This window comes from Erinaceus europaeus, chromosome 2 (genome assembly GCF_950295315.1).
Source record: "Erinaceus europaeus chromosome 2, mEriEur2.1, whole genome shotgun sequence".
NCBI classification, from domain to species: Eukaryota; Metazoa; Chordata; class Mammalia; order Eulipotyphla; family Erinaceidae; genus Erinaceus; species Erinaceus europaeus.
This window is the reverse complement of record NC_080163.1, coordinates 164,000,402-164,014,111: the sequence shown is the minus strand read 5'-3', so window position 1 is coordinate 164,014,111 and position 13,710 is coordinate 164,000,402. Positions and strand designations below refer to the sequence as shown.

General features: G+C 38.2%; 1 protein-coding gene across 1 annotated transcript in view; it reads right to left on the bottom strand.

Annotated features, from left to right (window-relative positions):
• The window catches only part of ITFG1 (integrin alpha FG-GAP repeat containing 1), a 189,029-nt gene that overhangs the window by 166,623 nt on the left and 8,696 nt on the right, over positions 1-13,710 (bottom strand). Inside the window, exons 4-5 of the mRNA XM_007536684.3 lie at positions 13,565-13,622; positions 9,768-9,842 (exon numbers count right to left, since the gene is read on the bottom strand). Coding sequence (XP_007536746.1) covers positions 9,768-9,842; positions 13,565-13,622 — 133 coding nt within the window. The remainder of the gene's footprint in view (positions 1-9,767; positions 9,843-13,564; positions 13,623-13,710) is intronic.

Sequence of the window (13,710 nt, the reverse complement as noted above, 5' to 3'; positions counted from 1 at the left end):
CCCAATTTCTTTAAGAGAATAGAATAAAAGCTACAAACATTTATCTAGAACTAGAAAACACCTAGAATCATCAAAACCATCTTAAGGAAAAAGAATAGACTTGGAGGCATCACACTCTCAGATCTCAAACTATATTAAACTCTAGTTGAAACACCCTGATACTGGAATAAAAATAGACTCAGAGACCAGTGGAATAGAATTGAGAGCCCAGAAATAAACCCCACACTATGGACATCTAATTTTTGACAAGGGGGGGAGGTCTAAAACATCAAATGGAGAAACGAATAGCACTGGGAAAATATTACCATGCACAAGAGTAAAATCCAAATGGATCAAAGATCTGGATGTTAGACCAGAAACCACCAACTAGTTAGAAGAAAACACTAACAGAACTCCTCTTGTTCTAAGTTTTTTAAAAAATATTTTTTCTTTTTCTTTCTTATATTTATTTATTCCCTTTTGTTGTCCTTGTTTTATTGTTGTAGTTATTGTTGTTATTGATGTTGTTGGATAGGACAGAGAAATGGAGAGAGGAGGGGAAGACAGAGAGGAGAAAAAGACACCTGCAGACCTGCTTCACCTCTGTGAAGCAATTCCCCTGCAGGTGGGAAGCCAGGGGCTCGAACTGGGATCCTTTTGCTGGTCCTTGCGCTTTGCACCACATGCGCTTAACCCACTGCACTACTCCCTGTTCTAAGTTTTAAAGTCATCTTCAATTACTCAAGTCTAATCACAAGGAAAACAAAACTAAAAATAAACCAATGAACTATATCAAACTGGAAAACTTCTGTACTACAAAAGGAACAACCATGAATACAGAGAGACTCTTATCAAGTAGGAAAAGACCTTTGCAAGCTATGTATCACTCACATCACAAAGAGATGTGTCCTTCAAACTGACATCTAAAATGAAGTCTTCTTCCATCTACTTTTTCAAAAATTGGGAGAAACAGAGTTTATCATTCACAGTTCTCAACCTTCCAATAACTACTAAAAGTAGTAATAAAACACTCATACCTTTTGAAACCTTTCAGAAAAAGTGATAGGAATTAAGATTTTCTTCTGAAAATAGAATTTGTTTATAGTGTACTTATTATTCATACTTCAAAAACGGATTATAAAAGTTAGTTATATGGGCTGGCAAAATAGCTTACTGGGTAGTGTGCTGTTTTGCTATATATGTAGTCCAGGTTCAAGCCTGGACCACGGACACTGAAGGAAGTTTTGGTACTGTGGACCCTGCACTTTATGTCTCTGTCGGAAAAAGTCAGTCTTGAACAGTGAAACTGCCTGCCACCATTAAGTTAATACTATTTCTTCCAACAAAAAGGATAATTCTTTAGATCTCCAAGTGCCTAGGGATGAAGATAAAGTTTGCTCTCTGCATTCACTGAAAAGTCAAAAAACTAAATAAGTGCTATGTATATTATTTAACTGAATTTATGCCTTATCAGATAGCAAAAGATAAAGGTATCTCATGAGTATTTATCTACATACTTATTGGACAGAGATACAGATGGAGAAGGAAGAGGCAGATATGGAGGGAGTCAGAGAGATATCTGCAGCACTGTTTCACCACTTCTTAAGCTTTCTCACTGTAGGAATGGAACAGGGACTTGAACCTGTGTCCTTATGTATTATAATGTATATGTTAACTTGAAGTACATTTCCTAGCCCCTAAAAAAATATCTTCTTACTACAGTGGAATGTACACCTTGTAGCCATGAGTAACTGGGTGTGATCTCTATCACCAGACACAAGATAAGGTAATTCCGGTCAATTGTTTTTATACATACCCCCACCTTCCAACCCCTGGACCCACAAACAATTTTTTATTTTATTATTATTATTATTTTTAAAATTTCTTTATTGGGGAATTAATGTTTTACATTAGACAGTAAATACATTAGTTTGTACATGCATAACATTTCCCAGTTTCCCATATAACAATATAACCTCCACTAGGTTCTCTGTCATCCTTTTTGGACCTGTATTTTCCTCTGCACCCACACCAGAGTCTTTTACATTGGTGCAATACGCCAACTCCAGTTCAGGCTCTACTTGTGTTTTCTCTTCTGATCTTGTTTTTCAACTTCTGCCTGAGAGGGAGATCATCCCATATTCATCCTTCTGTTTCTGACTTATTTCATCTAACATGATTTTTTCAAGCTCCATCCAAGATCAGCTGAAAACGGTGAAGTCACCGTTTTTAATAGTTGAGTAGTATTCCATTGCCACACACTTTTTTTTAAATCCACTTAAGAAACAGGGGAATCAGATTACTAAAGTTTATGAAATCCAATAAGTTAATTTGACTTTTCTCCTATTCTGTTATGGAGAACCACTGGTTGGAAGAAAATCTATTTCAAATGACATCTGGCAACTTAACTGCTTGTGGGATATATATAATTTTATTTCTTTAAATATTCATTTATTAGATAGAGACAAAGAGAAATTGAGAAGGGAGGGGGAGGTAGAGAGAGGGAAAGAGACAGAGAGACACCCTCAACCCTACTTCACCACTCATGAAGCTTTCCCCTCCAAGTGGGGACCAGGGAGGGGCTCCTTGTACACTGTAATGTGTCCTCTTACTCAGGTGTGTCACCACCTGGTCTCATAGATAATATATTGTTGACGGAACAGAGGTCTAGCTCATAACATGGAGTCTGTAGCCTACATTTTATGGAATATATGATATAACAGTTAAACTTGGGTTAAAGGAGTCTATAACTTAAAAAAGAAATATCTTGTCATCAATTCTTTTATCAATGAGAACTTCTCCATTTTAGTCTACAGAAATTAAAATGGAAATATCTGAAATATAATATTCCAGATAAGTTTTCCTAAGAATAAAGTATGCCTGAAAAATCACCCAAATCTTAAGCAAGGAGTGTTGACATTACCAGATAATTCTTGACTACTCATTGAACAAATAGAATGAAGCTGGAAGAAGGTTTATCAGTCAAAGCCTGGAAGCTAATTTGACTAAGGTGGAGAGTACAACCAAGAACAGCTATGATGCATCCAATGTAAATTAAAACTTTCCATTTCTGGAGACAGGAGATAGCTAGGCCAAAAAAAAAAAAAAAAAAAGCATACACTTTACCATATGCAAGGACCCATGTTTAAACCACAGGTGATAACATAGCAGCAACATGCAAAGGGGAAGCATCATAAATAGAGCAGTGTCTTTCCACTCTGTCCTCTCTTATTTTTATCTTGAAAGAGAAAATAAGTGGTCCGGGCAATGGCACAGCTGATTAAGCATGGGATTCTCAAAAACATGAGGTTCTAAGTTCAACCCCCCGCAGCAAATGTACCAAAGTGCCCTCCTATCTTCTCATTCGTAAAAAAGTAAAAATCTTAAAAATAAGAAAGAAAATAACTAAATAAACAAACAAAAATTACACTGGGAGTGGTGAAATTGTGGAGGTATAAAGCCCCTGGTAGCAAAAAAAGCTTTTCCATTTCTAAAAATATCTAATTAATCAACACTTAAATGGAGAAATATAAAGTATCTCTAGTTTTCAGACGGCTAAAGAGATTAAGCTGGTTCAACATTGAAAATCACATTCATACTGCTTAAAAAAAGACTACATGTTAACCAAATGTGCTTTAAAAACAAGAATTTATCCCTCATACATATGGACATTTAAACTTTGATAAATGGGGCCCAAATTATTAAATGGAGGAAGGAGGCTCTCTTCAATAAATGGTGCTAGGAAAACTAGGTTGAAACATGCAGAAGAGTGAAACTGAAACACTTTATCTCACCAGAAATAAAAGTCAAGACCAAATAAATCAAGGACCTGGAAGTTCGACCAGAAACTATCAATACTTAAGAGTGAAACATTGAAGGAACACTTTTCCACCTAAACTTCAAGGACATCTTTGATTCTTCTTCTTCTTCTAGCGTTTGCCCTTCTTCCGTAGCCAGTCAACAGCAAAGCTGTCAGGAGCTGCTTGTTGCTGGCTTTGAAAGTGACTGGGATCCATGTGGATTCAGTCGGCTAGGAAGGATCGTCAGTTTCCCCAATGAATGGGTACTCACGGGATGCACCACGAGAAGAGAAGGTCAATCCAATCTTTGATGATACAAACCCAATTGCAAGGAAGACTAAAACAGAAACAAATCAATGGGACTACATCAAACTGAAAAGCTTCTACACAGCCAAAGAGACCATCACACAAAGAGACCCCTCACAGAATTGGAGAAGATCTTCACATGCCATACATCAGACAAGAAACTAATCACCAAAATATACAAAGAGCTCAGCAAACTTAGCACCAAAAAAGCAAATGACCCCATCCAAAAATGGGCAGGGGATATGAACAAAACATTCACTACATAAGAGATCCAAAAGGCTAACAAACACAGGAAAAAGTGCTCTAGGTTGCTGATTGTCAGAGAAATGCAAATTAAGACAACATTGAGATACCACCTCACTCCTGTGAAAATGGCATACATCAAAAAGGACAGCAGCAACAAATGCTAGAGAGGCTGTGGGGACAGAGGAACTCTTCTGCACTGCTGGTGGGAATGTAAATTAGCCCCACCTCTGTGGAGAGCAGCCTAGAGAACTCTGACAAGGCTAGACATGGACCTTCCATATGACCTAGTAATTCTTCTCCAAGGGATATACCCCAAGTACTTCATATCACCCAACCAAAAAGATATGTGTACGCCTATGTTCATAGCAGCACAATTCGTAATAGCTAAAACCTGGAAGCAACCCAGATGCCCAACAACAGATGAGTGGCTGAGAAAGCTGTGATATATATACACAATGGAATACTACACAGGTATGAAAAACAATGAACCCACCTTCTCTGACCCATCTTCGATGGAGCTTGAAGGACACAGGTGGGTGGAGGATGGATGGGACACAGTCTTTTGGTAGTGGGAATGGTGTTTATGTACGCTTCTATTAATTTGCAGTCATATAAAATACTATTTGATTAATATGAGAGGGGAAAAATTGAATGTCTCAAATTTTCTAATACACAGACCACAGGCTGAGTCTTTGATATGTTAAGTCTCGTAAAAGCTTAGATCAGGGAGAACAGAAGCAACTGGTGGCATAGCTATATACAAATAATTTCAAAGGACATAAATTATGATGATGTTGTGTATGGGACAGCAACATAACAAAGGGATTTTTCAAAGTTAACCCAATTGCCAAATAATGTGATTATAGCAATAACTATCTATTAGCTTCTTAAACCCTGAGATAGCAGGAAGCTCCTGCTTCCTCTATGGAGCCTATATTTCCCCCAGTCCTGGAACCGATAGGGTGGGGCTCACTTTCCTGCATGCTTCTCTCAATTCAGACAAAATGATATTGCATCTGCCGATCCCAACCTAATCAACACAACAAGTACCACCTCAGCATGCTTCACTTCAGAGACTGTGTCAAGAGATGTCAGGCACGGAATGTCAACCCTTCACCCTCATTAGGGTGAGACCTTTCCTTTCATAGGATTCTCTAATTTCATTTCAGGTGGTTCATTTCCTAACAAAGTCCCAAAACCTAGATATAGACCAGTTCCCATGAGACAGAGCATAGGCTCACATGTATCCATAAATTAAGGCAAACTATATACCTAAAAGCAAAAGTACACAGTAGTCTGCAGTGAGTCAGTATAAAGTTCATAATGAAATAGTATATACTGAGACTTAGATACCTTCCTCACCTACTTCCTATTACACTTCCCTCATTCACTCCAAAGCTAACCTCATCAAAGCAAGGACTGCAAAAGCTGAATAAGGGCAAGAGACTGGCATACTTTAACAATGACTCTTTAGTCACTATCAGGCCAGTCCCTATCAGCTGGGGCCCTAGTGGGGGAGTTCTGAGATTCCCAAGCAGACCTGAATAAATGACCTGAATAAATGCCTCTCCCTAATGCTACCAGTCATTTCTATCAGGAACAACCCAATAGACCACTATGTGGGCCCCCATTATCCTTAACTTGGATCAACAATGGTAAAGCATGTTCCATCTTCCAATGGGAGGCTGGACAACATATTCTGCTACACCTGCGGAAGATGGGTCCTGATATTGGGACAGCTTGGAATGTTCCTACTCATGAGCACAGAATGTGAGCTTGGATCTACAGGGATGCAGAGGTCACATAGGATCCTAAGCTGAATATGGGCCCCAGATGACATTAAATCGATGGGATTTACAGTCAACAATATTTATACCCCTTTCCCATATTTGGGAGCTATTCTCTTCCCAGATCCAACTTTCTGGTCCTTTTTCCAGCCATGACAACATCTCCCCAGACAATAACTTGGATCTACCTGCATATCAGATTCCAGGCTCAGGGAAAACAACAACAACAACATCAACAACAAAACACTCGTATAGTCATGGGCCCTTTGGACTATAACTAAAATATGCCTACTAGCTATATACAAAACTGAGACCCTCCCCAACTCTTCATCTGCAATATTCCAGCCTTTAGGTTCATGATTAGTCAACAACTTGTTTGGCTTTATATGTTAACTCTCTTTTCAGCCACCAAGTTCCAGATGCTACCATGATGCCAAACAGACTTCCCTGTACAGAGAACCCCATCAATGTGCCTTGGAGCTCTGCTTCCCCAGAGCCCTGCCCCACAAGGGAAAGAGAGAGGCAGCTAGGAATATGGATCGACCTGTCAATGCCCATGTCCTGCAGGGAAGCAATTTCAGAAGCCAGACCTTCCACCTTCTGCAACCCACAATGACCTTGGGTCCATAATCTCAGAGGGTTAAAGAATAGGAAAGCTACCAGGGGAGGGTATGGGATACAGAGTTCTGGTGGTGGGAACTGTGTGGAGTTGTACCCCTCTTATCGTATGGTTTTTGTCAATGCTTCCTTCTTATAAATAAAAAATGATGATAATAATAATAATAATAAAAATAAAATAATAATAAAAGGAAGCAGACCTTCCACCTTCTGCATCCCACAATGACCTTGGGTCCATACTCACAGAGGGTTAAAGAATAGGAAAGTTATCAAGGAAGGGGTTGAGATATGGAGTTCTGGTGGTGGGAACTGTGTGGAGTTGTACCCCTCTTTTCCTATGGTTTTGCCAGTGTTTCCTTTTTATAAAAACAAACAAAAAACAAAAAAAAAACACTAGTATAGTCATGGGCCCTTTGGAATATATCTAAAATAGTCCTACTAACTATGTACAAAATGGAAACCCTCCACAACTCTTCATCTGCAATATTCCAGCCTTTAAGTTCATGATTAGTCAACAACTTGTTTGGTTTTATGTTAACTCTCTTTTTAGCCACCAGGTTCCAGATGCTACCATGATGCCAACCAGACTTGCCTGGACAGACAACCTCACCAATGTGTCTTGGAGTTCTGCTTCCCCAGAGCCCTGTCCCACTAGGGAAACATAGAAGCTGGCTGGGAATATGGATCGACCCATCAATGCCCATGTTCAGCTGGGAAGCAATTACAGAAGCTAGACCTTCCACCTTCTGCATCCCACAATGATCCATACTTTCAGAGAATCGGAAAGTTATCAGGGGAGGGAATGGGATATGGAGTTCTGGTGGTGGGAATCGTGTGGAGTTGTGGGTACAACTCTTATGGTTTTGTCAATGTTTCATTTTTATAAAAAAAAAAAAAGGAGGGGGGAACAAACAAGAATTTCTAATCAGCTGGGATTCTTTCCCTATGGTTAATATCTCAAACTTTTTGTTGCATAGTATATATTCCTTTAGTCTAAGCACTTAAGGTTTCAAATTGGTAAACCAAATTTCAACAGTGGGCTTACATTGCTAACACATTTCTAATAATAACTTTTTATTTGAAATACTAAATAACCTATAATCTTAGACAAGGGAGACCAGAAGCAACTGGTCTTGTCAGTATATAAGACACAGTTACTTTGAAATAGTGTAATATGACATATGACCTATGTAATATGACCTCTGTTAAGGTCTTGTATGGTACAGTAAATGCCAACTATAGGATTTTTCAAAGTAAACCAAGCTTCCAAACAACTTAATTATAACAATAACTATCTATTGTCTTCTTAATCTCTAAGACAGCAGGAACCTTCCTCTTTCTCTATAAAATCCATATTTCTCCCAGGCCTCGAACCTCTGTAGTGTGGCTTGTTTTCCTTCAGGCTTCTCTAGATCCATGCCATTTGATCCTATATCTGCTGAGCTCAACAAAATAAATGCAACCAGTACCACTGCGACATGTTTGACTTTGTACAGTATACAGAGACGCTAGGTTTGTAATGCCAACCCTGAAGCTCCATTACTCAGTTGAGACATTTTCTAGCTCATATGACTCCTTAATTTCACTTCAGGTGGCCCACTTTCTAACAAAGCCACAGAACCTAGATAATAGACCAGGGCCATGAGACAAGGCACATGTATCCATAAGTTATGGGAGAATATACACCTTAAAGAAATAGTCACAGTAGTCTGCAGTTACTCAATAAGGGCAATAAGCAAATAGAACGACCTAAAAATAACACCATAATGCACTCAAATAGTTCCTACTTAGACCCAGATGCCCTCCTCACCTACTGCCTATTTCACTTCCCTCAATCACTCTAAGATTAATCCTTGTCAGGTAAAGTAAGGACTATAAAAGTTAGATAAAGGCAAAAGACTGACATATTTCTATGATGACTCTCTTGGTCATTACCAGGCCACCCCATCATACAGGGCCCTATACATACAGGAGTCCTTGGATTCCCACATAGACATGATTGGCCTAGAACTCTAACAGATATCATTCTCCACCATCGCTGGTTATCTCCATCAGGAACAAAGTAGTGATAGTGAACTCTCTTGACCTTGCCCTCAATACAGAACAAAAATGGTAGGGACTGGCTCCACTCTCTGAAGGGAGACTGGGTCAACATACTCTGCCATTTGAGGAAGACTGGTACTGTCATGAGTGTGGCCTAGAATGTTCTTAGCTATGACCATGGAATGTGAACTCATATTGACAGGGATATAGAGGTTACACAGGCTCTTGTTCTGAATAAGTCCCAGATCAATTGAGGGGCTTACAATTAATGGTATTTATATACTTTTCCCATTTTGGGGAGCCATTCTCTTCCCTGACCCAGTTTTCTAGTCTCATTCCCAACTCTGACACCACCTCACCATGCCAATACCTTTAGCCCCACCTGCATGTTATCTGTTGGGCTCAAAGAAGAATTAATAAAGATATGGGCCCCTTGGAACATACCTAAAATAGAATTCCTAACTTTTCCAGAATGGAGAACCCAAATCTCATCTGCTATATTCTTATCTTTAGATTCCTGATTACTAAACAATCTTTCTACTTTACATATTAATGCTTTTCAGCCACCAATCTATGGATGCTACCATGACGCTAACCTGACTTCCCTGGGCAGAAGACCTTACTAATATTTCCTGGAAACCCATTTCTCCAGAGTCCTGCTCCACTAGGGAAAGACAGAAATGGGCTAGGAGTATGGATCAATCTGTCAACACCCATGTCCAGTGGGAAAGCACTTATAAAAGCCAGACCTTCTACCTTCTGCACCACATAATGATCCTGGGTCCTTACTCCCAGAGGGATAAAGAATAGGAAAGCTTCCAACGGAGGGGGTTGGGATGGGGAACTCTGGTGGTGGGAACTGTACCCCTCTTAATTAATAATGAAATAAAAAAATAAGTAAAAAACAAAACAAAAAGTAAGAATAATTTCATAAAGACACACAATTCCTGTAGCAGCAATAGTTATTAACTGCATGGTTATAACTTACCCTCCTAATAGTATCTGTGGCTGGCTAGATTCATTTGTGACACCAAATACATCAGGAATTAAATCACCATTGAAGCTGAAAGGAAAATATTAAAAATATCAAGCAGCGATATTTTAAAAATATTCACTACTTTCTTGCCAAATAAAAATAGCATTGAGATGTATGGCAGATATCACAACATTTATCAGTCTCTATTGAAGTCAAGAAATGTCAGCAGAAGTATCATGTGCCACTTCAAGGCCAAAGTCTTTTCTTGCTGATACTCTAAGTTTTCTATGGCAATTAGTATAATGTGTGGCCAATGTGCCACTTCCCCAGAGCCCTTCCCCACTAGGGAGAGAGACAGGCTGTGAGTATGGATTGACCTATCAACGCCCATGTTCAGCGGGGAAGCAATTACAGAAGCCAGACCTTCAACCTTCTGCATCCCACAATGATTCTAGGTCCATATTCCCAGAGGGTTAAAGAGTAGGAAAGCTATCAGGGGAGGGGTTGGTGGTGGGAATTGTGTGAAGCTGTATGCCTTTTATCCTATGGTTTTGTCAATGTTTCCTTCTTATAAATAAAAATTTTTAAAAAATTATGGATGCAAAGGAAAGAATAAAACTGAAAAAAAAAAGAATAATGTGTGGCTTAGATGCAGCACTTCACAGATGATGGGGACTCTGAGACTCTATGTGGCTGTACAGAGCAGAATCAGTGTGTCACTGACCTATACTGGACCTGTAGTATGAGTATGAAATAAATTTTTCTTGTGATATTTAAATTTTTTTTTGTTTACCTTTTTTCTTTTCAAAAAATATTTTATTTATTTTATTTTTGAGAGAAATGCAGAGAGAGAGACACACAGAGAGAAACACCAGAGCACTGCTCAGCTCTGGCTTATGGTGGTGCAGGGGATTGAACCTGGAATTTAGGAGCCTCAGGCATGGCAGTCTGTTTGCATAACTATTATGCTGTCTCCCCCGTCCGAGATTTAAATTTGTTTATCACCCCTGTGTAACCCAGTTTATCAATGATGCATAAGCAGAAAGGATTTATTTCAGAGTCATGATCCAACTTTTTTTATTTAGATGGTATTAGGAGAAATAACCCAGAAAAGTAAACCCAGCTTAAGTAAAAATTCATACAATGAAAAAAAATACAAACATGAAAAAATTCAAGCTTCGCATGTAATCTGAAGATTTATAGTTAAGAATTCCAATGGACATTGAACTACTTATATGAGACTAAGCTTTTAATTAATGATATTAAAATAGCACTGGAAAAAAGAATGTGTCTCTGAGTATCTTCTTCTGACTTAAGTGTTTGTGTAAAGGAATGCAACTGATTTTTGTATGTTAATCTTATAGCCTGACACCTTACTATATTGCCTAATATCCAGAAGATTTTTACTGTATTCCTTAGATTTTTATATGTATAATATCAAATCATCTGCAGAGAGGGAGAATTTTATTTATTCCCTTCCAATCTGCATTCCTTTGATTCCTTTCTCTTGCCTGATTGCTATGGAGAGAACTTCCAATACTATGTTGAAGAGTAATAATGGTGATGGTGAACAGCCCTGTCTAGTCCCTGATCTGAGGGGGAATGCTTTTAGCTTCTCCCTAATGAGTCTGATGTTGGCTTAGGTTTGCTATATATGGATTCCACTATCTTAAGAAATTTTTCATTTAGTCCCATATTTTGACCCCTCTGTGGGTCTCTATAGGACCTGGCCCTCAATGTGGATCAACAAAGGTGGGAAGTGTTTGCTGGGCAGAAGACCACACCGATGTGGAGCCCCGCTTCCCCAGACCCCTAACACACTAGATAAAGAGAGACAGTCTGGGAGTATGGATCCACCTGCCAATGCCCATGTTCAGCAGGGAAACAATTACAGAAGCCAGATCTCCCACATTTGCACCCCATAAAGATCTTTGGTCCTTACTTCCAGAAGGATAAAGAATAGTGATGCTTCTAATGGAGGGGATGGGATGTGGAACTCTGTTGGTGGGGATTTTGTCGAATTGTACACTTGTTATTCCACAATCTTGTTTATCACTATTAAATCATTAATAGAAAAATTGAAAAAAAAATGTGGTCATATATTGTTTTAATTAACTCAAATGATCTATCTTTATGTCATTATCAAATGTTCTGAGAAAATTTCAACAAATAAAAAAGTAAATTCCAAGTAGATCAAGGACCTGGATGTTAGACTAGAAACTATCAGACACTTAGAGGAAAATGTTGGCAGAACTCTTTTCCGCATAAATTTTAAAGACATCTTCAGCGAAACGTATCCAGTTACAAAGAAGACAAGGCAAGTATAAACCTATGGGGCTACATCAAATTAAAAAGCTTCTGCATAGCAAAAGAAACCAATAACCAAACAGAGACCCATCACAGAATGGGAGAAGATCTTTACATGTAATACATCAGACAAGCATTTAATAACCAAAATATATAAAGAGCTTGCTAAACTCAACAACAAGAAAACATGACCCCACCCAAAAATGGGGAAGAGGACATGGACAAAATATTCACTACAAAAGAGATCCAAAAGGCCGAGAAACATGAAAAAAAGCTCCAAGTCTTTCATAGTCAGAAAAATGCAAATAAACATGAGATACCACTTCACTCCTGTGAGAATGTCATACATGGGAAAAAGTAGCAGCAACAACTGCTGGAGAGATTGTGAGGTCAAAGGAACCCTCCTGCACTGCTGGTTGGAATGCCAATTGGTCCAACCTGTGTGGAGAGCAGTCTAGAGAACTCTCAGAAGGCTAGAGATGGACCTACCCTATGATCCTGCAATTCCTTTCCTGGGGATATATCCTAAGGAACCCAACACACCCATCCAAAAAGATTTGTGTATACGCCTATGTTCATAGCAGCACAATTTGTAATAGCCAAAACCTGGAAGCCACCCAGGTGTCCAACAACAGATGAGTGGCTGAGCAAGTTGTGGTCTACATACACAATGGGATACTACTCAGCTGTTAAAAAAGGTGATTTTCACCATTTTCAGTCCATCTTGGATGGAGCTTGAAGAAATCATGTTAAGTGAAATCAGTCAGAAACAGAAGGATGAATATGGGATGATCTCACTCATAGCAGAAGTCGACAAACAAGATCAGAAGAGAAAACACTAAGCAGAACTTGGATTGGAGTTGGTGTATTGCACCAAAGTAAAAGACTCCGGGGAAGGTACGGGGCAGAGTACAGGTCCTGGGAAAGGATGACAGAGGACCTTTTTATTCCCTAATAAGAAAAATAAAAATAAATAAAATAAAAACTTTAAACAAAAATTTGAAAAAAAAGTTCTGAGAAAATTTTGAATTTTGTCAGGTACACAAATCTTTTTTAATGTAATAAGTGATAATATTAAGGAAGAATTTTAAAATAAGGACAAAAGTTCCTCCTTCATATAAACATATTTCTAAATTTCTGAACCCTACACCCATTATTTCTATTTATCAAGCACTGATATTTTAAACTAAAAAGAGCTGTATTATTTTTAGAATAAAGACAGTGCTAAAATTAACATATATTTACAATAAATACACTGAAAGCTACTGAAACCAAAATGAGATTTTTTTTTTCTTTCCAAAATATTGAATTTCACCTTTCTCTTTTCTCTATCAAGAAAGAACATCATTTAATAAAGAGACCCCTTTGATAAAGGTCCTTATTAGTTTTAAAGGGAGAATAAATCCAGCAATTCTACTTAGCAAGGTAGTTTCTTAAAAGACAATTTTATGTTTTTAAGTTTAAAATCATTCAAAGTAAAGCAAAGTCAAGAACATACTTACTCCATAATTAGTGGTTCATCTTGAAAAGTCCTATTAAGTATAGTCATATTGTTAGGATCTGTAAAGAAAAAATATACATAAATGAGCAGATAATTCTTAATATTTTTTATGTCAAAAGTTAAGGATATATTCTTTTACTCTTTTTA